Source organism: Malurus melanocephalus, unplaced genomic scaffold (assembly GCF_030028575.1).
Source record: "Malurus melanocephalus ecotype Western Australia unplaced genomic scaffold, MMel_1.1 scaffold_245, whole genome shotgun sequence".
Classification (NCBI taxonomy): domain Eukaryota; kingdom Metazoa; phylum Chordata; class Aves; order Passeriformes; family Maluridae; genus Malurus; species Malurus melanocephalus.
Window position 1 is genome coordinate 41,396 of NW_026623477.1, and position 24,612 is coordinate 66,007.

Sequence of the window (24,612 nt, forward strand, 5' to 3'; positions counted from 1 at the left end):
CTTTTATCTTACAAATTACTTTAGGAGTAAAGGAGTAACTCTAAACATTGAAATCCTTTTCAAAATTCTCTATGGTTTTTGAGATAAATATGTTTAGCACATTTAGCAGAGCAGGAGATGAGCCTTCAATGTGCAAAGAAATGCAGAGATGCTGGCAGAAAGCACAAAGTTTACCATCTGAACAGACTGACCATACTGTTTATCCTTGGGTTTGGTATTAAAATGCATTGCATCGACTCTGTTCCCTGCTTACTGTCCCAGCAGGGCAGCCATGCCATTAATCAAGATGCTAGTTAAACAGTATTGTTCAGCAGAATTCCTTTATCTCAGGTTCATAACACCGGGTTTATGTACAACGTGTATGCATTACCTCATGTGAAAGCTGTATGAATCAACACTAATGTGATTCTGTTGTTGGTTTTAATTTTTGCAGATGCAGATTTACTTCTACAATCCTGATGACTTTGACAGTTTTGGAACAGCAGTTCTAGAAAACAGAGTAGTAGGAGCCATGGCTGTGTTTTTTCAAGTAAGTTTAAACAAAGGCTATATCCATAAACCAAAGTGTTCACCAAGTACTATTTAATTCATTGAATTGTTTCAAGCTTAATGGATGCATCTGTTTTCTTGTTCCCACCTGTCTAAGTGAAAGATATTTCATATTGTCTAYGTGTGATTTAAAATGTAAATAAGTATATTTAAAAACATAATGAAAAATTTTGCCTGGATTGTTCTGACTTTATAGCTATTCTACAGATGCAGATTGGAGAACACATTTATCATGGAACTTCCTTCGCTGCTGAAGCACATTGCTGCAGTCCCTGGAATACTAACAAACCAACACCAACTGGTTCTGTTTAGGGAAAAGTTAAAATTCAAACATAGCTTGAGAGAAAATTAATCAATAAGTTTCATCAATCTTATCTSTAGCAGCTTCTTCTAAATTGTCATAGTAACAAGTTCTTGAACAGACCAGGTTTCCGAATGAGTGAATTTATGCATCTGCTTGTTTGAAATGCATCCTGAGCGATGCAGATCTGGGGCTGCTGGGTGGGCTCATTTGTGGCTCCACACTCCCAGATCTGCAGCGTGGGGCAGGGACTGCTGCTGGGGTCACCCATGGCAGGGACATTCGTCAGCGTGGGCTTTGTCACCTCCTGTCAGAAATGGGGTTTTACCTCTCTGACTCGAGGGTGAATTGAAGGGAGGGGGGTGCAGCTGCTCCACACCACCAGGATGTCACAGGCAGAGAAGTGGCTAATGAAGATTTGAAATATCTTGAGGTCTTGCTTTTCAAAAGAGAGGAAAGGAGGGAGGGAAGAGCAAGGGAAAATGCTGATCCTTTGTGAGGTTTCACACTAGTTTTTTACTGATGAAGAAAGTGATCTTGCTGTTATCTTTGTGAAGCCAGATAAAAAGGAATATGCAAGTACCCATATGTAAATACCTCCCTTTTTCTTATGATGTTAGAGTGACAAGYCTGACTCTGCTGCTCAAATTAAGTAAGGTTGTCTTTTTGCATGTCACTGATTTTGATCAAATGCTTTGATAAGGAGAAAAGGACAGATCCTTGTATTGCATAAATTGCTGTAACTCTGCTGACATCAGGATAGTGGAAGGAGGCATGTTAAATTCATCACTGCTGGATTCTGAGCACTTCTGTGGCGTTTCATATTAGGGCAAAGTTGGTGGAGCTGTGATAATTTACAGTGGCATAGCAGGATGATGATTCTCCAGACTTCTTCATCTCGATGTGCTGCGGGAAGCTTTGGGCAAATTGAATTTGGCCACATGGGACAGAAGCACAGAAACAGAAAARCCAAAGGCTGTCAGAAGGAGCATGGGTTTGTGCCCCAGTGTGCAACMAGTGTTGTGGAATTTAACTGCTAAATTACCCTGATGGGCTTCACATCAGCCATATGAAGCACTGRCCTATGTTACACCATTTGCTAGTCTGTATGTGACATGTATTCCCTAAATCCCTTTTTTAAGAGTATCTTAAAATTGTGGTGGGACTGTGTTTGGTATTCCCCACCTGCAAAGCCAGGTGCTGCCCTTACTGCAAGTCCCTCTTTGCACAATTCCAAGGGAGCCATTAAACTCACTAAAAATAACCTAAAATAGTCTGTTATGTTGTTAAAAAACCCATCTTTGATTGTAAGAGACCTCAGGCTTTTCAGGACCACAACAGAGTGTTGTAGGCTCCTCAGGGAAGCAGAAATCTACACTTTCCATCATTTCCAGCCTTGCCAGCCGCAGGACATGAGGCTGTAAAGTTTGGATGATGGTGCAGCTGAACTCCTCTGCTCTGAGAGCTGTGAAATCTGAGCCCATTACTGATAAACACACTTTAATCTCTTCCAGAGAGTGGGGGTAAGGTAATGCTTTGTCAAAGTGACCCAGGGACAACCTGATTCGCAGCTGTAAGGAAACGGCTGTGGGGGTTTTAAAGTTTTTTCTTTTGCCTTTGGGTTGAAATGAGAAATCAGTGCTGTTAAACTTGCGAGTGTACCAGGTTTTCCTTCTGGGCAGCTCTGCTCCAAGACAGAGAACAGTCAAGGAAGATTTGTAGAGCCCAGAGTCCCCAGCCTGGAAGGGCATGTGCTGAATTCTGGCCTCTGTAAATAAACTCTAAGGACACCAGTGTGACAAATGCTGTTTTGGCCATCATGAGGGTGTTCCAGAACCAGTCCCACAGGACTTGAGTTGTTGTACATAGGGTTAGCATGGGGTTATTAATGGATGATGATAATCCTTTGCAGATCCATACTGTGTTTGTGTTTTTTTAGCTCCCTCAGTTGTGGATCATGGGCTGGGCTTGGTGATCCATGACTTAGGAAAACCTTTTTAATGAGAACACTTGGTGTTCCCTGAGCCTTGCTCCCCAGGACTCCAGTAAGYTTGCCAGGGCTAGTATTTCATACAGCTGATTTAAAGTTGTTTTAAAACGGATCCTTAGTGACTTTTGAATGAAATATCCCTAAGATGCCCATGCTCACATTTTGATTGGTGTCTTCACTTGTTCAAGTGCAATTGCTTTCTGTTTTTCATAGCTTGAGTCATCTTGAACTCATWTACCTATCATACAGCTTTTAAAAATTGTAGCAGGAAAGGTCATACTGTTTTTTACAAATGCATTAGAAAACTGAATCATGCATGCTTTTCTGTGTAAATATTTTAACATAAATTATTGGATACATTTGCCATTAAGTCCAGACTTGGATTTTTGCTAATGTGGTAATGCTGTGTTGGAATGAATGTGTACAGCACTGGCAGAGTTTATAGTCTGGCAGGTGTTTTTTGTTTGACTGGTGTTCACAAATGTTCCTTTGAAAATCAGGTTCTCCAGTGAGTGAACATTATACTGAACTATATAATTATTGGTGAAACATTAAATAATTAAGAACCCTCTTTCTTCCTTTTTAAATAATTTAACTTGGACTATATAAGAATTTTCCTTATTGAATTCATTATTTCAGGAGCAATTTCCAGGTAAAGTACATTGGTTCTGAACTTGGATAATTGAAGCATTTGGAACTTTGTTGTAATTAAATCTATGCTTTTCTCATTGCTTTCATTTTAAGCTCTGTTGATAAATGCTATTTCTGTTTGTGTGCTGCAGGTTAGTTGATCTGCCAAAACAAATTGCTAAACTAAAAAACAATTCTTGCAAATACAAACTGCTATAACTGCTCAKCTCTGTGTCTCGTTGTGGATAGACACTGGGAGGGTCTCTCACAAAATTGCTCTGTGGGGGCTCTATAGCAGGTATTCTCAATTTGCAAATGAGATGAGCTGGCCTGAATTTTTGTTGTTAAAGAGAACCCACTTTTTATTTTAGCAAAAATCAAAATCCCCTGGAGACAAATGAGAGAATCTCATGCCACGTGAGACCTTGCCTTCTGACAAGTTTTTAGGAGAATGGATTGTGGCCATTCCTTTCCCTATTACGGTGATTTGGTGTTTCTCAGAGTGAAGCTGGTGATGGTGGGAGATGTTTACCTTGATGAACCCATCACCTCCTGCTGGCAGCATCCTCTTGGCTGGCAGGAAAGGCTTCTGGATTTGCAGGACTGGTAGCACTGCAGTGACAGACCCAACTGAAGGACCCTGTTTTGTGGGAATCCTAAATGAGCCTCTGGCTGCACATCGGGACCCAYCGGCTGCTGAGCACACGTGGCAGGTCCCAGTCCAGCCAGGCACCTCAGGCTCCATTTAAATGATCCTAACTGGAATAGGTGGTGCACATGTTTAATTTCAGCCCACGTAAGATTGAGCTTGTGGTTARTGATGTTCTGGCTCCGGGCCGTGGTTAATTGTCAGGCTGAGCTGGCTTTGAAGCAAGCCAGGAGAGGAAGGCAAGGCCCAGGTCTGTCATGGTTCCTGAGTCATCCGTTCATCATACATGTCATACATATTTATAAGTCACATTTAAAATGAGTAGTTACTTGGATTAAATGCATTCAGACATATTGCACGGTTCTGTTTTAGCCATCTAACAATATAATTCATTGCACACTTCACTACTTGCTTTATTAAAGCCAAACTTAAATGTGTTCAAAACAAACATATTGCTTTTGCCTTTGAAATATTCATCTTTTAGTCCTGCGGTAGATTCATTATGGCAGAGAATACTTCATTCCTTGATTACTGCTGTGAAAAGACACAATACTGATTCCCTAAGCACTCATCAAATATTCGATAGCTCAGAAATTCAGGAGGAGGTGATGGAATTCTTGTTCCTACAGGGAGGGCATATAAATCTATTTTATATTTGCAAAGAAAACCATCRGTGATTAGTTACTGTGTCTCAGGTACTCAAACAAATCATCTCTAAAGAAGTTAAGTAAAAATGAATTTTAAAATAACTTTTAGCAATGCTTTCATCATTAAAATTAGCTCCATAATGATGAGTGATGTTGATACCTCGATCACTCAAGAGCTTCAGCAGTGCAGAGCTGGATTTTTAAAGGTAATTAGGTACTTGGCAGCAAATGTGCAGCTAGCAGTATTTTAAGAAGTACATGGGATAAAAATCAAGGAGTTTACAGGTCTTTTGCTGGGTTGCCATTCTTAATTTTCTTTTTCAATACTGACACRTTTTTGTAAGGTGTTGAAAACGATACTCTGTACACCTTTTAACTTTTAGATCTATGGGTGTATTATTTGTATATAAATTCTTTGTATTTACTACTTTCTCATTTATCCAGAGATTTGTTCTTCAGTAAAATGARTATTGGAGGCCTTTCTTTCTGTGAGATTTTCTTGGTAGTAGTTCTTGGTCTGCTTCATCAATAAGATCAATAACTCACTTTTCACTGGGGCCTRAATGAGTTGAACACAGAAACACCATCAAAGCCATTGAATATTTGCCAAAAATATGGTTTTTAGTATGTATTTCTCAAACAATAAAATTCAGCTTTTAACTTCCCTTTAGAAGCCCTTCTGTCCCCTGTTCTTCCCTTTCATTAACTGTTTCATTTTTTGCCATCACAACCAAATTAATTCAGTGAATTAGGGCTTTAAATATGGTGAATGTTGAGAAAAGCACATCCAGTGGGAGACCAGGATCCCGTGTCCCCATCTCAGTTCCTGGCAATTCCCTAATTRTACCTCTCCTTTATTCTAATGCTTTTTGAAAATCTGAGCAAAAYTAGCTTGATTTTGACAATGAGAATGGAGAGAGAGGTGTGCACTTCCCTTGGAACATTATATCCACCTACATGAAGCATAATCAGTACTCCAGTGTTTATGCAATATCTTAGAGGTGATTTGCAGTAGTGAAAATAACACGTGGCATCATTAACGTGCAGGGCATCATCCAGAGTCATTGAGAGACTTTTCATTTATTTTAATAGACTTCAGATAGATRTAAAGACCTTAAAATTGAATTACTRTATTAATTCTTYTAATGGCTACATTAGAACCCATGGGGTTTTATTAATAGTAGCTTATGAATAATAAAACTATAATTATTGATTACCAGTGTTATTTAGTATTAGTACAGGTACATTTTTTTATCTTCAGACCATGAAGATGTGTACAGGCCAAAGTTGCTTATTCAGTACCTGTGTACCAATAACTGGAGAATTTAAATACAAAATCTGAGACTTTCTTAAGGTCTGTTAGATTTGAGTAGAGTTCAGTATGTGAATGGCACAGATCAGCCTCCAGAGGTGTTTTTTTTTTTTTGCCAAAACATGCAAGTTTCCGTGACTAACAACAAGTGTTCATGSTTATCAAACAACTTGCTCTGAAACCGCTTTGATTGGAGGAGGGTTTGGGTAGAAGATAAAAATTCATGGAAACWGTTTCTAAAAAAATCTATTCTACCCTTTCCATTAAAGAAAACAAAAATAATTTTTTTAACTAAGCCCAAAATTCTGATTTTTATTTCAACTTATGTTGAAAGTTTCTTTGGGAAATATGAATATTTTTGAATATTTTATGTAAAATAAGAARGGAATGGGAGAACAGATGGGGAATAGCTCTGAGAGTAAAATATATATCTATATATCTCCAATTTTGGTGCTTATTGAGTTTCCAGTGCTTTACAATAAGACTTYAACTTTATTCTGATCCATACCTCTGCCCACATTGGTCATTTTTCAAATGGSGTTTAATAGTAAAACTGCTGTTTACTACAGAGATTTCTCTTTTTTACAGAAAAATTAAGGTTTCTTGTAATAATGTTCTTCATCTTTTATTTTGGTACRTAAATGATGGGGCAGACTCCTGAGAGCACTAGGCAAGCAATCCCTGATGAATCCTTGAGTTTAGTAAAGAAACTTGAAAAGGTTTTTCATTGTGGAGGGTGATGCAATTGTGAGAAGGACAGAGCTGCATCCCTCTCTCCTAAACCATCGCTTGCAGCAGGGCACAAAAGAGAGCAAGGAAGGAGCAGATTGCAGGGATGAGCCTTAGGACCTCACTGTGAGAATTTGGGGAGCACAGGGAGCTGGGAGGGGGCCTGTGAGCCCATCAGTGTTCATCACTCAGTGCTGCTGGGCTCAAGAAATGAAGGCTTTGTTAGTGAGCTGAATTGCACCGAAGAAACACTGACCCTTTCACCTATGGGTTGGTTTTTTGGTTTTTTTTTTTTTTACCAGATTTGCTTCAGTTGTCCAAACTTTCAGAGCTTTGGCACACCTTTGCTGCTGGGTCACTGTGCAGAGCCTGTGCCCCTGGGATTCCCTCGTTCACATCCCATGCAAACACGAGCAGGGYGCTGTGCGTTTGGGCTCTCGCTCACATGGCAGCACATTTGTCATGGCTCACCATGAGAACAAGCTCGTGGGGCTAAATCCGTGAGTGTGAAGAGCAGAGGTGTTCACACAGCAGCCTGAACATCCTGAGCAAGCCTGCTTGGAGGAATGAGGTACAAATGTGTGAGCGAAAGGGGGGCTGGATTGCGAGGCACAGACTGACAGGGCGGCTGAAACAGATCGTTCTTGGAAGCAAACACATCGTTCCGCTTCTGCTTGCCTGTGTTCTGCCAAGAGGCATTTGCAGTCTCTAGATCATGATGGCTGCAACCTGCTGTGTTGAAACTTTCCTATCCACAGGCTGACTGTGCAGTGTAGAAGGATAATTTACCTTATGTGCACTTATCTTCTTCAGTGCCCCAGCAATGTCTTCCATTCTCTTCTTCTCCTCACTCTATGAACTTGTTCATGGTATTTTCCACTGAGGCAAAAAGTCTGCTGACCTCCAAAATGCAATACTTTGAATTAAAGCCTTTTTGTATGATTGAGTTTTAAAGGATATGGGCTGTACTGAAAGCAGTGCCATGCAGCTCTTTTTACAGTGCAGAGCGAGGTACCAGAATGCACAGAGTGTATTTGGCTTTTATTTGTTTTTAATCTCAGATATATCGAGGGAAATGAACTTCCAAAGGGYCTAAAAAACTAATTGAAGGTAAAAWTWRRAWTWRRWYYTWTTCCCCACCCCAAATACACTCTCAATGTTTTCTTAACTGCAAAGTCTGACACACAACTCTCAACTTGTGCTGTCTCTGGTTTGGATGCAGCAGCGAAGAGGGGGGAYAGAAATGGGGATGGGTTATCGAGAGACTTCTGCTTTTTGTGATAAATCACAGTCCTTTGCTCCGATTTATTTMATGGAAAAATCACAATTATTGATGTCCGGAAGGAACTGCAAACTTTCTTGCTGCTTAGAGGACTTGGACTCCGAAGTTCTGCGATGCTGCAAATGTGAAAAACGCTCTGCATGTTTTATGGGGTCTGACCTCAATGTCTTGAGCTATCAGTCATAACCATTAATGAGAACTGGTTGTGTGAATTGCATGGGGAATAGATCTCAGCTCTCCTGGTTTAGTGCTCATTTGAATGTCAGGTTCACTATCTTTCAGTTTACAGCACTGTAACTGTTTTTGACCTGCAGTTYTTTTGCTTTCTCAATGATTCGTAATTGATTAATGTATTGTGATTAATCCCAAGTGGGATGCCAYTATTAACTTGCTTCATAAATTACAAACCACCCTGTTAGCTTTAATTCTCATAATTGTCCCTGTACATTTTAGTGTTTTYATTTGAATAGCTTGCCTCAAGAACTTGATCAGCATGCACTTGTATATTTTTTTTGCTTCCCTTTCCTTTCTCTCACCCTTGATGTTCAGAAGTGGAATCAGTTTAGGAATATTTATAGTGTCTAATRTCAGCTTCTTAAACACAGTAGTTTACTTCCCTGTGATTTAAAAATATCCTGTTTCAAAACAAAACAAAACAAACCATTTTTGTAACCATGCCATAATGTTTTTTAAAATTTATAGAAAAATGTGTTGTGGAGTTTTCATTACCTACCTCCTGGAAATGACACTTAGATGTCTAATATGTAAAAATTGCAGTTGTCAGTCTGTAATCTCTCCCCTTCTGTGATTCAGGAGGATTGAGACTCAGGAARTCTGCTGATTATAACCATTAGACTAAAAAAAATTAATTCCCTAACAACACTAGTACTTTTTGCCTTTTGCTCTCTGTTGTGCATTGTTGATGCATCACTTGGTCACTTTTTCAAACATCACAAAGCAAACCTAGAGCTGGGATGAAGTGGAGGGACCCCCCAGCTTCCCTGCAGGCTCCATCACTGCTTTAGGAAGGGACAGCAGCCCCTCTTTGTGTCTCTGAGCATTGAGAACCATCAAACGTGGCTTATTTGCTGCAAGTGACTTTGTGATGGCAACAATTGCTTCACCTCTGTCCTTACATGTTCCAAATCTGGTGCATTTTGACTCGACCTTTTCTTTAAGAAAGAGAGAGAGACCTTCCAGGAAGGTCGTTTTTTATGCCTGTTGCCCACCTCTCTTTAAAATTTAATTTTGTTTTTARATTTTTTTTCTAACAGGCTCTTTGTTCATCCAGTTTTCCTACCCATTTGTCCCTCAGAGAATTAATCAAGTTCACCACATGTGATTTACATTCATGGGATGTAGATGGAGAAATCTAACATTTCAGCCAGGAAACTCMAGTTCTCCAGTCCACATGTTGCCCRGTTCTGCAGGATTTTGTACAGGATTTGTGTAAATCACACCTGTTTTCACCCTCTGAATCTTCCATGAAACTGCAGAGGCTTCATATGTCTCTGGTTACCAGTTAGTGTTAYGGCACATTTTAAACGAAGGTGAGCACAGGATCTATTCATAAATGATTGCCTAGTTTCACTTTGTGCCATAAAAGAGAGATTGGTTGTAAAGTCTGAATATATAAAATAGATGGGTAAAATTGGGGCTTTCTTTCCCTTTAGATCTTCTGGCTCAGATGAAAAAGTTATTCTTATTAAATATAAGCTGTTCTGCCTGAAGAGTTATTACTGTAGTTCTCAGCTGTAACAATGCCACATTTCTCCTTGTATTGGCAATAATAAACAATACAAGCTTCAGACAGAATTTCCTGGGTAGCATACCAAATGTTCTAGAAAACCTTCTCAGACAGCAGCTAATACATTTTTAATACAAATAAAACATAATTCTTTAGTCTCGTTTCAGTTTGATCCCCAAGGTGGAAAAAGCGTACAGGCTATGCATAATTGATGTATTTGTTTGAAGTGTTTACCCGGGTACACCATTCACAAAGTCTCTTTTTGTTAATAGGTTGCTGTGAGATGTAAGAATCACTTAGGGCTCTCTSTGTCCAAACAAATGGAACGTGTCAGGGTGGTGGTTACACTATCACCCTGCTGTGAATTTGTGCTGCCCACACCGTCCTGAGTCCAGTCACAGAGCAGATCCAGCTGAAATGTCAGTGTTTTCCCAGATTAGAAATGATGGGAAAGCAGGAAAGCAAGAGAGAGAAGAGGGTGGTTGGGAGCACAGGGTGCTGCCCACCCATTTCGGGGTCACGTGGGTTGGTGTTATTATCAATGGTATGTGTGGTTTCTTGTGCAATTCCTAAACATTACACATGATGCAGAGCAAGCATGCAGGAAAATATCCCTCAGTAATTTAATTATCATCTGTCCTAAATTGCTGTAAATCCAGAGTTACAGGTTACTGCCAGAGGGTTGAGTTGTTGCTGGTTTTTGTCATCTCTAGTTTCTGTGCTGCAGGACAGCTGTGGGAGAGATGATTATTGAGGGTTTTCTGAGCCCATGGTTTTCTTTCCAGAGGTCAAAGAAAGGCAATGAAAGTAAATCATAGTCTAGTCTGGCTCCTTCTTGATGTCTTTGTACAGAGGTAGACATTTGTATGTATAACTGATGGTTTAGCTGATAATGCTGATGGCATATCACCCCCAAAATAATTCTGCAGCCGAGATGGCAGCTTGCCCAGAGCAATCCTTGTATTTGATGTTTTACCTCCTGTGAATCTAAATCAGAAATCTTCAAGTTTATGGGGTGGAGGTGAGGGTGTGTAAACCTGGGAACCCTTTTACAGCTTAACTTTATTGTAGCTTTCAGATGTATCATCTACACCTGGGCTTCCCTGAAAAGCACACTGATTTGATTAAGGTGATGAGCTGCACATGAGCCCAATAGTCCAGGTGTGAGCAATTTAAGCCTCCCTCTATTTAAAGCTCAGCTGTGCCAGTATCAGAATTTCCAGACCAAAACCAGGACAGGAGCTGGGAGGTGCTGTTATGCTCTGCTGGAGGTAGGTGAGAGTCAAGAATGCCAATCACTGTCTCATTCTATGCAGACAAGTGAAATGTGTGTTAAATAAGGATTTCTTAAATCTGTTCAGCACCTCTGAATGGTGAGTTTTGATGGTGCAGGATTTTTCCTGTGAGCTTCTGGTGTTTGCAACTGGTTCACAGTTCTGAGGAGCCAAGGAAAAGCTGCCTGGCTGACACCATCAGAACAGTATTTAGCTGCTGATTGTGACTGTACCATTTCTGTGCATCAAAAATGCATTGTAATGTGGTCATTATCAAGACTAAAGAGACTTTCTGAAAGAGGGTWTTGGTTTTGCAACATCTCTGCTATATCAAATGGAGCCTAACTGGAGATTTGGCAGAGTGTCCTTTATGAGTAAAGTAAATTGATGTACCACATTAGAAAGGAGCTTGGTTATTAGAAAGCTCAGTCTTGCTCCTGATAAAATGGATTTTTTCCACCGTAAAATTCATCTTTACTTGCTGCAAGAATATTGCTAAAAGAGATTAACTTTGGATYTCAGTGTATTTTATAGTGTGTCTCWTGTTATTTTAAGGCTGTAAATATATTAGCTGATCTGTAAGCTTCACTTAAGTTACTGCTTTCTGGGTTTTTGAAGAAACAGGATCATGTTATGCAGGAATCAGGAAGATTGAATTAAATCACCCCTTTTGATATTTATTTTCGCTTGGGATCGTGCTATCAGATCAATATTTAAAAACAGCTATATGGGTAAGTGTTGATTAGAAAGCAAARCTCCATAACCTTAACAGCTAAGCTAGCAATTTTTTTGGTGCATTTTACCTRTGGTTTGTATGGCATTATCCTTCTGCCTGTGTAAGAAGTAAGAAAATAATTTTATTATTTTCTTACTCTTTCCTCCCTCCTGCCTACCTTGCTACCCGGCAAACCTGCTTTATCATATCTACTTCCTATAAAAATATCTAACATAATTTGAAATGCTCTTGTGTGAAACATGATTAGACTGCATCAATCACTTTCCAAAGGTTTTTTTTCCCTCATCATTTTGTAATCTAAACTGCTAAAATCAYACTTCTATATCCTCCTGCACTTCATGGGAGGCAGGAGCAGACAGATATTTCCCCATCTTGAGTGAGCCAGTCTTATTAAGTGCTGTCCCAAAGTGCATACCAGTCAAATTAAGCTTTAGGTTAACGTTTTGGAATGCTCTCCTCTTGCCAACTCATTACCAGTGCTATGGTGAAGCAAACTGTTGCCTTCTGCTAATCCAGATATCTACAGAGATTTATTACATTTCAGCTAATAAGCTTACCTTCCTAATAGCATGCAGCCCACCCTGCCTTATGGCTGGACTTGTCTCTGCTCATAACTTGGGCAGAGAATTAAAGGCCAGAAGTAAAGCTGGCTTTCAAACCTGTCTGGGTAGAGCTGTTTGGGGGTCCCCSTGTTGTGGATGAACATCCATCATTTTGGAGTCTGAACTCACTCATTATCTAGAGCAGCTCTGCACTACCCCTCAGGCTGATACTGATCCTCTCTGTGCACAGATGGTGGTGGGAGAGAAGGGTGATGCCTGGGCAGGTGGCACCACCTCAGTTTGCTGCAGGGCCATATGGGCACTCAGGTTTTAGAGAAACTTGGTCTGTGCCTGCAGTACAGCTGGCTKCTACCACACCTGTCTAATAGAGTTGTTGAAAGACTGTATAAATTCATGCTGAGCTGTGGAGATTATCTCTGTCAGCTGTTCTTGTGTCAGAAGCAATTTTTTTTAAATGCTGCATTTGTGTCCTAAGTGCCCAGCCTGTGTCCATCTTTTAGAAAATGCCCTTTTCCTTCCTTTGTTACTGCTTGCATTGCATCTGAGACATAACTGAGATATACAGTCTTGCCCCTAAAAACAGGAGATTTTTTAATGCCTTTGCTGTCAGGCCATATATTAAAATATTTGCTGCCCCATTAAATCTGAGTGTAGAGAGAGCTGCAAGTGCAGGTGCATCCTACTGATGTGCTGGGGGTACAGACCAGACTCCAGGGAACGTGGGGATGCTCCAGCACAAAGCTTTTGGGCAGTGGTGCTTCTCTGGAAAGCCTCTCACCCTCACAGCAGCCAGCAGTGAGTGCTCCTCGTGTTGTTCCAGCTGGGCTGCAGTTCAGACTCTGCTGGGTCTCAGCATTTTGGGCAGGATTGGCAGTGCAGCCTGGCACTGAAGATGCCCCTCAGTGCCAACCCTCTGTGGATTGCCCTCATACAGCATTGGCTTTTTAGCTCACTCTGTACCAGTCAGGCTTTTGGCAAGGTAAAAACCTGATGCAGGTTGTGGTGGCAGTGACAGGATAAGGGTGGTGACATCAAGAGACGGTGCAGCCTGACAGGTTTTAAGAAAAATTAGAGACTTCTAGAGATCGATACCAAAACTGGGGCTGTGGCAAAACATGTGCCAGAAGCCTGGATGGTCCAGCTGATCTGCCACCATGTTGGTGATGGGATCATAACCAGTGTTCATCAGCTGTGGACACCCAGGAGTTACAGGGTTGAGTATGAGAAGAATAAAAAAAAGGAATAAGGAAACATAAGGAAAGATCCTAAATKAATAGCCAGGTTTTCTGACGAGCAGATTCAGAGAGGAGGAGATGGAGGACTCTTCCTGTGTACACCCACCTGCAGGAAGCATCTTCACTTTCTGGTTCAGGCCAGACTTGTTCAAAGAGCACCTTTTGTTCCAACTCTGTTTTAAGTTCTGTTTTAAATCTTGTTCAGTTACATTTTATTTCTTTTCTCATAACTTTCCCTGAGATTTCGAGATTCTGGCAATTTTGAAGTTATATCCTGTGTAGGAGGAGGGCTTCCTGACCAGAGACAGAGCTTGAAAGWGCCCTCCATAGATGGGTCATGCTCCACAGGAGCACTGGAAATCTGTAAGAAGCCCATGGAGCAGAGGCATGGATGCTAGAGCATCCTGAGGAGTTCTGTGGCTTTAAGACTATCACCTACTCGCTGTGATTGAATAGCATTCACTTTGCCACTGCTGAAATGTAGAACATCTTGAAACAAGCACACATGTCATGTTAGTTTTCGTATTTCTTTGTATTTCGAGAGGAAGAAACTGCTGCCACAAACTGAATGTTTCCCAGRCTTTAAATGCACTTGTGTTTTAAGTGCTGTTTTTCTGCACAGAATTTCCCCATTTCCTCTAAACATGAGCCATGATACTTGTTGAAATGTTTTTCTAAGGAACCGAGTGAGTTGCTGGGTCATGCTAACCAAGTGAAAAATAAACATCTTGACATASGATCCTCCCTGTTTGTGTCTAGTGTTACACCAGGTGAGACGGGGGCTGAGCTGTTCTTCTGTTGCTACAGGAACTTGAGCAGTTTAGAAGCAGCTGAGAAAAAAAAAAATGCAGGCCACATCCTGCCATGCTTAAATCAGTGGCTTAAAGGAGATTGAGAGGCGCTGCCTCATTTCTTTCACCTGCTTCTTGGGGTTCTGCTGCTGTGACTCCCCTGTCACTGGCTCTTGGTGCACCCACACTATTCCCACTGGCTCCAGAGCCCTTGGCAGTCCTAAACCTTGGCACCCTCTCTGCTTGCATCCAGGTTTCCCCTGGACAAACCCACTCACCATCCTCAGTACCCAAAGCCATTTCTTTTCCTATCTCCATGAAGAACATTTCAGGGTTGGAAGAGCAGAGGAACTTCCCTGGAGAGCAGGAGGTGGAGAGGAAAAGGTGGGAGAGTTGTGGAGGATGCTCGAGGGGGTATGTGGAATATGGAAAGGGAGGATGCTGTAATATTTGAGGAGACAGAAACAGCTCACTGGGTGGAAAAAGAGCACAAGGAGAATGTGGCAGGTGGGTGCTGGAACAGGGAAGGAAATTACATGAAAGTGGAGGCAGAAGTGAGGAAGTAGGTGCTTTCTGCCTTAGGTACTATGAACTGTGCAAGTTCATAATTTTGCAAGGCTTCACATACCTGCAGGAACTATATGACACTGAAAATTTATGAAAAGATAAGTAAAGATGGAAGAAAATTACAAATTGCAAGTACAAGACTGTATCGTAGTTGCCCTTTTGTGCTGGAAACTATTAACAAAAACCACTGGTTTAACATTGAGTTYTTGTACCACAAAGATGCCTGGAAGCCCATGAGCCCTCCCCAGCCCATGGCAGCTGCATTAGACATGAGGAATTTGGTGTAGCAAAAATTTCTGCTGCAGTTTTGGGGGGTCAGCTCACACCAACCTCCTTAGAAATGAGGTAAAAGGAATGGCAAACAAACTGTGTTGGAATTCGATTTTTCAAAGCTGCCCTACAATAATTTGTTTTCACTGGATTTCTAATTTAATTGTGAACTGAGGTGTGGTTGTCATTAGGGAAGTGACTGTGTAACTTAATTGACATTTCTGCATCCTTTGTGTTTGTGACTCACAGATGTTGGCTTGAGTCATCTGTACTGCCCGACTGGAGGGAGCCCAGGGCTGTGCTGGGAGAGARAAAGACAGCACTTTTCTTGTAGAATGAATGAAAGATGTTGGGAAGCTGAGACAATTCCTTTTCTTCATTTTAAGGGTGTGATTGATGTGACCTCTCTCACCAAAATCCTTTGTGTTGGCTGGAAAAGAGGGAAAGGCTGGAAATCTCTGCTCCATCCTAGGCCAGCTTAGCTGGAGCAATTAAATTAAACCCCTGCAAAATGCTGGAGTTCCAGATGTCCATCTGAGCTGTTCCTTTCCAGCCTTTGCCTTTTGCCCAGGAAATTTTCATCTTTAGCCATCAGACTTCACCGCTTCATTTTAATTTAAAAAAAAAAAAAAAAAAAGCTGGAGATATTTTCTCCTCACTTGCACAATTTTGTACCAAATTCAAGCCAGGAGCAGAAGAAAATGAGCGCTAACTTCCATTCGTGGTTTCACAGTTTTGAGTTTAGCCTCTCCAAATGTGTGAAGCTCTACATCAAGGAGTGGGTGTTGTAGGATGATCTGGCTGTAGTGCTTGTTATATTTTTTTCATTACACCATTTCATTTCCCTCCCTACTTAGGTCAAAATGGTTATTTTTACCTAAAAACTGTAAATTGAGCAAATTGTGATAACTCTAAGGGACCAGCTCTTTTTTTTTTGCCCCCTTTTTTTAATTTTTTTTTTTCACTCAGATGATGAGAGCAGTTTATACCTGATGGCAGTTTTYATAAAATAGCCTCCATCCTGATAAAATGTTACCCCCTGGTGTGTCATTTTTCCAGCTGAACTGCTGGTAGGATTGAGAGATCTTGCACACTGCTGCTTAAATAAGTAGACTACATGCTCTATGAAGAAATCATATTATTTTCTCAAAGGAGAACAAGTAGGCTCAGTGCAGTGAAATTGCTTTAAATAAACTTGCAGCTACTGTGGCCCTTTTTTTGCGCAGCTGCAGATGGTAAAGTCTATCAATCAAGCTTTCCCAGCTTTGAGAAGCTGCCACTAAAGCTGCCTCTTCTCTGTGTTGCAATTACATTTTTGTCTTTTACAGAACTTTGTAGCTGAGGTATTCTGTTGTTACTAATCAGATTGTGCTTTTGGGCTGCACAYATCTTTTGTTTTTCTTGAGATATATGTGTATTAAGATCTTCCAGTAATTTGTTAATTGAATGTGCAATTCACTTGCAGTAAATTAGCTGCGTTCGTCCAAGAATGCTTTGGGGAAATTAATTAATTTAGCAAYGGAGAAGTCAAAGTTTGGGCAAAAGAGTGCCTTACAAAAAGAAAGGAGAATATATTGTCTGTTGTTTTTTAACCGTGCTGCTGGCTGCAAATCTTGTGATAGTGAATGGAGGGGATGCTGTGGAGGGGGAGCTGCAGAGTCTTCCCCAGCCTGGTGTTGCAATCAGCCACTGCCAGCAGGTTACAATGCCYGATCAATGCTCCTCCCTGCTGACAAAGGAACTCGGTGAGCACAAACAGAGCACTCTGAGCTGAGTTATTAAGCAGYCTTAACTCTACCTCAGAGTTCCATGGTCTCGCTTCTTGTTGAGACAGTCTCTGGTGTCAGGACTCTGCACCAACACGCAGGTTCTGTTCAATGTTCTTCTATGGTAGCCAGAGCTTTGCTCATTTTATGGCACTGGTATTTCAGCCAGCCTGTGGTATAAAAGTGACTATTTATGCTGTTTGTGTTTTCAAGCATCCCTGCTGGCCATAGGGGTGGGGAAAGCTGCTGATCTCTAACCTGGTTTGTCCATCCTTGTTCCAGGATGTCTGTATTCAGGTCCAGATGCAGCAGGTACAAAGGGATGCAGGGGCTGAGTTAAAAGTTGTGAGGAGCAGTGGTTGCAAACAGGTTCACTGCACTCAACCAAAGATGAGGGACASCCAGAACASCTGACCCCAAAGTCAGTTCAGTCGCTTTTAAAACCATTTTGGTCTTTGAAAAAGTGAAGGGAAAAATGCAGCTTCCTCTTTGGCACTGCTAGTTAATATACCCTGCTAGTAGATACCCTCCAAAGCTGYAGTGAAATATGAAGTTAATACATCACTAGCAAGCTTTCAGTCAGAGTGATGTATTATTCAAARTGGAATTAGCTAGAAGGATCAATGCACACCCATTACTCTATTTAAAATAATCATTGGAAGACTCATTAACTTTTTTTCCCTTTTCTCTTCAAACAACATAGTGAATGAGACATTTAGGGACACCTCCTCCTCCAGCATATGCACCTCTATGACTTCAGTATATTTTCATTCACAGTAGGATTATTAACACCTGAAGGCCAAAACCCAAATTTAACTCAACAGAGTTTGCCTTCAAATCAGTGAACCTGAAAYGAGTTGCCGTAGGCAAAGGCAAAATCAGCTCTAATGCACATTTTTTAAAAAAATCAAAGGTCATGGTAGTATCTGTGTGAAATAATGTGTGTGCCAGCATAAGGTTCAGTGTCACATCTTGCCTGGGTACCTGTTATTCTCTCTGATTTTACACATGAGTAAAAACTTGAAGTATTAAGGGGGCTGTTTCCATTTCTTGTTTTCCCTTACAAATACGTTCTGCAGGATACTTACTTTGGGCAGTCCATTCATTACACAGCAAATGCTTCTGCCTCCCAGCTCACCTCTGTCAGGCTGCAGGCTCTTGGCCAGATTTGTCCTTTTGCATCAGCTCATACGGGAGATGTGCAATTATAGCTTATATGGGGGAGATGGAAGAAAATATCATCTGTGGAGGAGCAGGAATATATCATTCTTGGATCATTTAGTGCTTGTGAAGGTGAAAAACTTAGAGCACCAAATCTAGCTTATCATTATGTCGGGAGCTCTGTAGGCATTTTCTTGGCTTCATAGATAGCTCAGAGTGCTGTAGTGTCGACCAGTATCCCTTCTCACCCRTCAGTTCTCCTGGAAAGCTCCAGATAAACATCTCCTACTTTATTTCAAAGCAAAGCACATGTAAACTTTTCATATCTGTTCATCCACATTCCAGATCTGGCTGAAATCTTCCACTTCCTTTTATTCAGTAATGTTTAAGAAATGAGATATTTATCCGCAAGCAGATTTTACAAAGTGGACTTCAAAAGGGCAAGAAATGAGAGGTGGGACAATGGAGTTAGTGCAGAGCAGAAGGGTGTGGACCACAAAGCCAGGATGTCCTTCTCAAGTGCTGCAGACTGATGCAGGTGCATCRCTGTTTGGAAGGATTAGGATTAGGACCTACTCCATCTGATAGCCTGAAATTATTTGGCCCCAAAGACAGGAATTTGGAGGGTTTCATGAGCAATATCCCTAGTGCTTTCCCTTTATTGAGAAAAGAATGCTCCTGTGGATGGTGATTATCTTATGTTCTTTAAATCCTCTTGCTGTGATGTTAAAATACATATTGTGTGGCACAGTGTTCGCATTAATGGGATTCTTTTAATTTCTGCTCTAAACCRCTGAAAATCAGGTCTTTCCCCGTAGAGATTGGGGATTGGCATCTGTCCAACACCACTGAGCTGATAAGAGAATAAATTGTTTAACCATGTTGATTGTCCTGAAACCCTACAGGACAATTTAATCTCTGCAACCTAGTTAATTTGYAATAGTTTTCTTTTTCCTCTTAGTTGTTTGTACAGAGTGTTTGGAGACTCGGGTTTTTGGCTGGTGAGCTGTATATCTTTACCTCAGGCTGTATGGGAGCTGAAGGCGCACAGTTGGGGGAATATTACCCCTGACTTTCACTGCTGTAATTGAAAGTAGAGTTTGACACATTGGCATCTTTCTGTGTCAGCCATTGTCAGTGGCTTCAGCTGCCACGGTTAAGTATGTAGTCATTCATCCTTGGCAGACACCGGCCTTTGCAGCACGAGAGGATGGTCTCTGGATGTTAATGCTCAGCACTCTGGGAGCAGCTGGCTATATCGAATTCAAGGCATGCAGATTGTCTTGGCCATTTTACTTAGCAGATGGGTAAGGCTTGATAGATTGAAGATTTAGTTTCCAAGTCAAGGGCCAAATGTTGCAGTGGGAGAGAAAAGTAAATTATATCACTATTCGGAGGGGAAAGGCTCAGGTACTGTATCACAAAATTGTTGCCATTCATTTTCCTCTGCCTTGCACAAAATGCATGTCATTTCACCTTTCAATATAGCAGACTGTGGCATTCTCCTTCACTTTGAGGTGCTTTGCAATACTGTCTGTGAGCCCATTTAATGAGCTTGAAAGCAGTTGCTGCAAATTTATGACAGTTTAATGTCTAAATGCTGGGATCTTTTTTAAGGTGGAAATGAAAGAGAAATTTGTGTATTTCCATATAGGTGGGTTTTCTTCAGTTCTTTTTCTCCCCATACCCTTTTCCCCCACACAACATCTATTTAAACACATTTTTAAAAGGAAAGTGTATTACTTAACTCCTGAGCTGTTCAAACAATTAATATTCACCTACTTTTCACAAGGTGGATGGTACCAGTGATCCTTAGGGAGCTTTATGGTGCTCCCCCAGAACTCCTTGGTTGGTGGGAGATTTTCTGGGTTTCGGAGAGGCTGCTTAGAGATTTGGGCAATTGGGGGTGTCTGGCCCCTTGGGCAGGGATCTTAGAGTTAAGGTCTGGTGTTGCTGTGTGGCCTCTCTGGCTGCCTCAGTATGCATTTGGGGATTTCCCTGTTTTTATTTGTTACTAAAATAAGCATGGTAAGCTCAGTATTTTTGCCTGAGATCATTTTTTTTCAGCTTTACAGAACTGTTTCCAGCAGAAAGACAGGTCATGGATTACTTACATGACTTTAGCATATGGCTTRAATTATATAGCATGTGGTATAGATTTTAACACTTTACAAGTCTGCTGAGTTTTGAGAAATCAGGGTCTTGAGGAGGTTCTGAGTTTGTCCTTTAAAATAATCAGATGAGCAGAGAGCTTTGGCTGTTCTACAGTGAGTGATAGAGAATGAGAATGGGTTGGTTTTTTTAGCTCTTGAGGTCATGCTGAGCTCAGTGCTGCTGCAGCATGGGGCTCGTACCCTGCCCAGTAAAGTCTCTTTTCACATGCTGTGGTTTGGTGGCTGGGCATGGTCAGCCTGGCTGAGGTGCTCTGCTGTATCCTCTGGTCACTCTCCTGCTCTGCTCAGTCACTGAAATTGTCCACTTTGGGGTAGAAATGTTATCCTGAGGAGGGGCTGAGCTCCCTGTGTGCCTCTGAGGAAACAGCTGTAGGAACAGCACTTTGGAGCAAGGGAAACACAGGGGCAACACACTGTGCTGCTGAGAGGTGTTAATGCTGCTGTCAATAGAGTTCATGGCTGATCAGCCTTGTTCACTGAGGAAGRAATAATTTCTCAGTCCCTGCATCAGATGCAGGAGCTGTAAGTAAATCTAACCTGTCTAGATTAATGATTTCCACCATGACTTCATGTGAAGAACATATCTGGTTTACAACTGCAGAATGGGGTCACTTGTGCCTTGCCTTTGCCCATATTGTAAATATTTGTTTTGTTCATTGCATTAACATCAAGCCATTCTTTCTATTCAGAATGGCATGTGCACCAGGTATTGAAGTCATCGAAAGGGTATGACAAACAAAGAGATTTTGCTTCTTCATGTCATGTTCATCCCATATTTACCCTATGGTGAGAGCTCTGTTAGCACAGGAAACTGTTTAATGGTATGTCTGTGTTTGTTTTTCGATTGCGCTTAGCATGATAGTTACCTATTTATTTCTGCTGAAGAGGATTACAGGCATTTTTCAATTATAAATGATGCACGCAAGCATTATTTAATCTGTTTACTGCAGACCTATAGAGTGTTAGTCAGTCTTGAGCAAAAACATCTTGTACAGGAAGCAACATTTGTAGTAGTGGTACTGTGGGTATTTTAGGGCAATTTCAGGATGCTTTTCCATCTGTCTGTTAATACTCACTCYGCAGCATCACAGGCTTGTGTTTGTGCCTGGAATTCCTGTGCTTGAGAAATTGTCATTCTTGGTGTTTCTTCTGATAAGGTGTTGAAGGAGGAGGGGGAAGCTCATGGTTCTTCACTCACCAGAAAAGCTTTGCCCAACTTAGGCAGGCACGTGTTGGGTGAACCAAAGTGCCCAGACCCAATTAAGGATGTGTGACCTTTCTCTAATTCCCCAAGCTATCAGCAGAAATGTGGAATGCAAAGCCAGTCTGAAGACTCCATTGCTGTTTTCCTTCAGGATTTGTGCATAAGATAATAAAAAATGCATTGCTGTAACACATATTATATAACAAAGGAAGTAAAAAACAGTTTGTAGGAGGATATAAGCTCCAGCTTCATGGTATGGAATCATAAAGCAGGTCAGAAGAGCACTTCTTATTCTGGAGATTTTTGTCCTTTTTTCCTCCTGCCTTTTTTTTTTTTTTTTTTTTTTTTTTCCCTTCCTTTCTTTTAAGTATCAGCTGTTATCAGAGACAGGATTCTTGTATGGGTGAATCTCTGATCTCAACCAGCATGGTAGCTGCAGGCCAGTTAAACCAGATACATGCAGCAGTGGGGATAGAACTTGACATTTTGGGTTTCACTCTGTGAACGTGGACAGAAAAAGGATATATAGAAGTGGGGGGAAAAAAAGAGAGATGAAATTCAAGGTGGGGTTTTGAGGTTTTTTTTTTTAAGAATTTGAAGAAGATGTAAGAAAACTTCTGTTCTGAATTCTGAACCCTTCCACAAAATGAGAAAACTTTTGGTCACTTTTCTAATGGTCTTCCCAAGATCCTGAAACAGTTGTACTGAAGTGTGAGAGAACTGTATGTGAATATAAGGTAAAAAGAGGGAAAGCATGTGGAAGGAAAATAAAACTATGTCCCATGCAGGTCTGAGCTGACATCTCTGCAAGTGGTACTTGTTTGAATGTGAWTTTTAAAGGAACATGAGATCCCACTCCCCATACCCCTGGAGAAAACAAGATTTCAGATGCAGGGAGCATTTGCTTTGCAGCCTCCAAAGAAATCCTGTTGGTTTTGTGCTGTTGAAGAACATGGCACATTTGCAGGATGTGCTATCAAAGAGGCTGCGTGGCTCGATCTATRCAGTCACACCACCTCGGCAGATTAAAGGGGCGCTGCCGGGGCTGAGGTTAAGGATTGATCTACTTTGACACAAAATCCCAAAAGGAAGAGTTCTAACCTTTATGATTCTTTCTGTCTATTTGCTTTCTTCAAACTGATTGCAGCTGTCACCAGAAATAAAACCAAAGTAAACAAAATAAAACTCTTTACCGCTTGTGGTTAGRCAGCAATAAATAAAACATTGTTTAAGTGCAGAGCAAGATTTTCTTACATTCTTGTATTTAAATGCTGGTAGCATTTTAATGATTTTTTTTCAATGGTTGGAGAAATCTGGATAAATGGAAAAGATAAAGGGATGTGTCTCACAACAGGCTCTGTATTTTTTAGTGGGTTTTTTTTTATTTGTCAGCTGCCAGGCAGAACCTACAAAGTGGGTCATTGGGTCCACTATACTGTGATTATTATTTATACAGGATCCAAGTGTACAGAGCACCCCTTTGGGCACGTAATAGTTCACGGTTCAAAGAGCTTGCAGCCTTCAGGGCTGGTGCTGTTATGTCCAGTAACATCTAAGCTGTATATATTTCAAAGCTGCTTTTGCCACTTTGATAATTTTATTGCATTTCTTGCCCTAGATGATCATTGCAAGTTCTGGAGGACTGTGATGAGGAAAGGATTTTCAATTCCATTTACAACAAACCATTTTGTCTCTAGACAAGTGCATGAGAATGTGTCCTGAACACAGCAAAGCAGTTCAAAGGGCAAATTAACAGAAAAGAGAAAAACCACGACAAACCACCTATCTCAGTGCAGTTGGCTGGGAAGATAATGAGTTTTCTAAGATTCGTAATTAGTTAAGGGAAGGAAGGATGAGATGAGAGGTGCTTGTGAAACCTGGGCAGTGGATTCCTGTTTTCTTGTCAGGCCACTGAAATTAGTGATATTTTTACAATATTTTTTGGATATGCTGTGGTCAATGATGCCCTCCTAGGAGCAGCTCCAGGCTGGTTCTGCCCTTCACACATCGGTGTGTTCCCTGCTGGGCACAAGGTCCTTTCTCAGGGTTTTCTCCTTTTGTCTCCACTCCTTTCCAAATACATTAATACACAGCCATAATGTGATTAAACTCTGTTTTTCCTCATGASAATGAGGTCATGGCAGTAAAATCCAGAGGAGCTCTTTTGCATCTGATGAGTTGTCCATTGGGAGCAGTCCATCCAGATATTATCAACACTGCTCAGGTTCTGAAGCTGACTGGTGGGGGAAAAAAAGAATGTACCTCCTGAATAAGATACATGGCAATATTTATCTCCCAAAAGCAAACTGGCAAGTATCTYAAATAATGGAAAATTCACAGAAATTGTGAGTTATTCCTACAATACCCCTGAAGAGGCAAAAGGTGAAAAAAAATTGCATTATTGGTTGTAAATTCCTTGGCTGTGTGCACATAAGTGACTGAAGTGATGGGTTTAATTTGGAAGTCATGGAGCTTGACAGGGTTAATCCTTCCTGCTGCCTCTCTCTCCTCTCTCTGGTGCTGGCTCTCAATGTTTGGAGGATGTGGGCAATTTCTGGGTGGCAGAAGGAATGTTGCAGGTTTTGGTCTGGCAATGCAGGCAACTACACTGTCAAAAACTGCTGATTTTTTTCTAGATCCTCTCACAGAGCTTTTTTCCCTTTCCTTTGTCCAAGTGACGCTAAATTAAATAAACTTAAAAATATGAATAGCAATGAGATGCCAAAGTCCAGCTCCATTAGGGCTGAAAGGGGCCCAGATTCTCTGACTGCAGCAGCAGCACCAGATTTATGGCTGTGTCAGTAAGGAATGAGCTGGTCTGAGATAACTTCTGTTTATCACTGCAGTTTTCCTCTATGAAAGCAAAGAGAGATGGAGAAAAATCAGCTCTGTTTTTTGGCTTTCCAGGGCTAATAATGTGGCTAATGTTTTAAATAATTCAGAGGATGCCTTTTTTATTTAACCTTCCTCTCTTTATTTTGTTACACCATGTACCTTTTGGCATTTGGGGAAAATCCATTGTAAATGTGAGAACT

General features: G+C 41.0%; 1 protein-coding gene across 1 annotated transcript in view; it reads left to right on the top strand.

The window, feature by feature from the left end:
* Nucleotides 1-433: 433 nt before the first annotated feature.
* The window catches only part of LOC130578914 (receptor-type tyrosine-protein phosphatase gamma), a gene marked incomplete at its 5' end in the record, with an annotated part of 132,002 nt that continues 107,823 nt past the window's right edge, over nt 434-24,612 (top strand). Inside the window, one exon of the mRNA XM_057375317.1 lies at nt 434-529. Coding sequence (XP_057231300.1) covers nt 434-529 — 96 coding nt within the window. The remainder of the gene's footprint in view (nt 530-24,612) is intronic.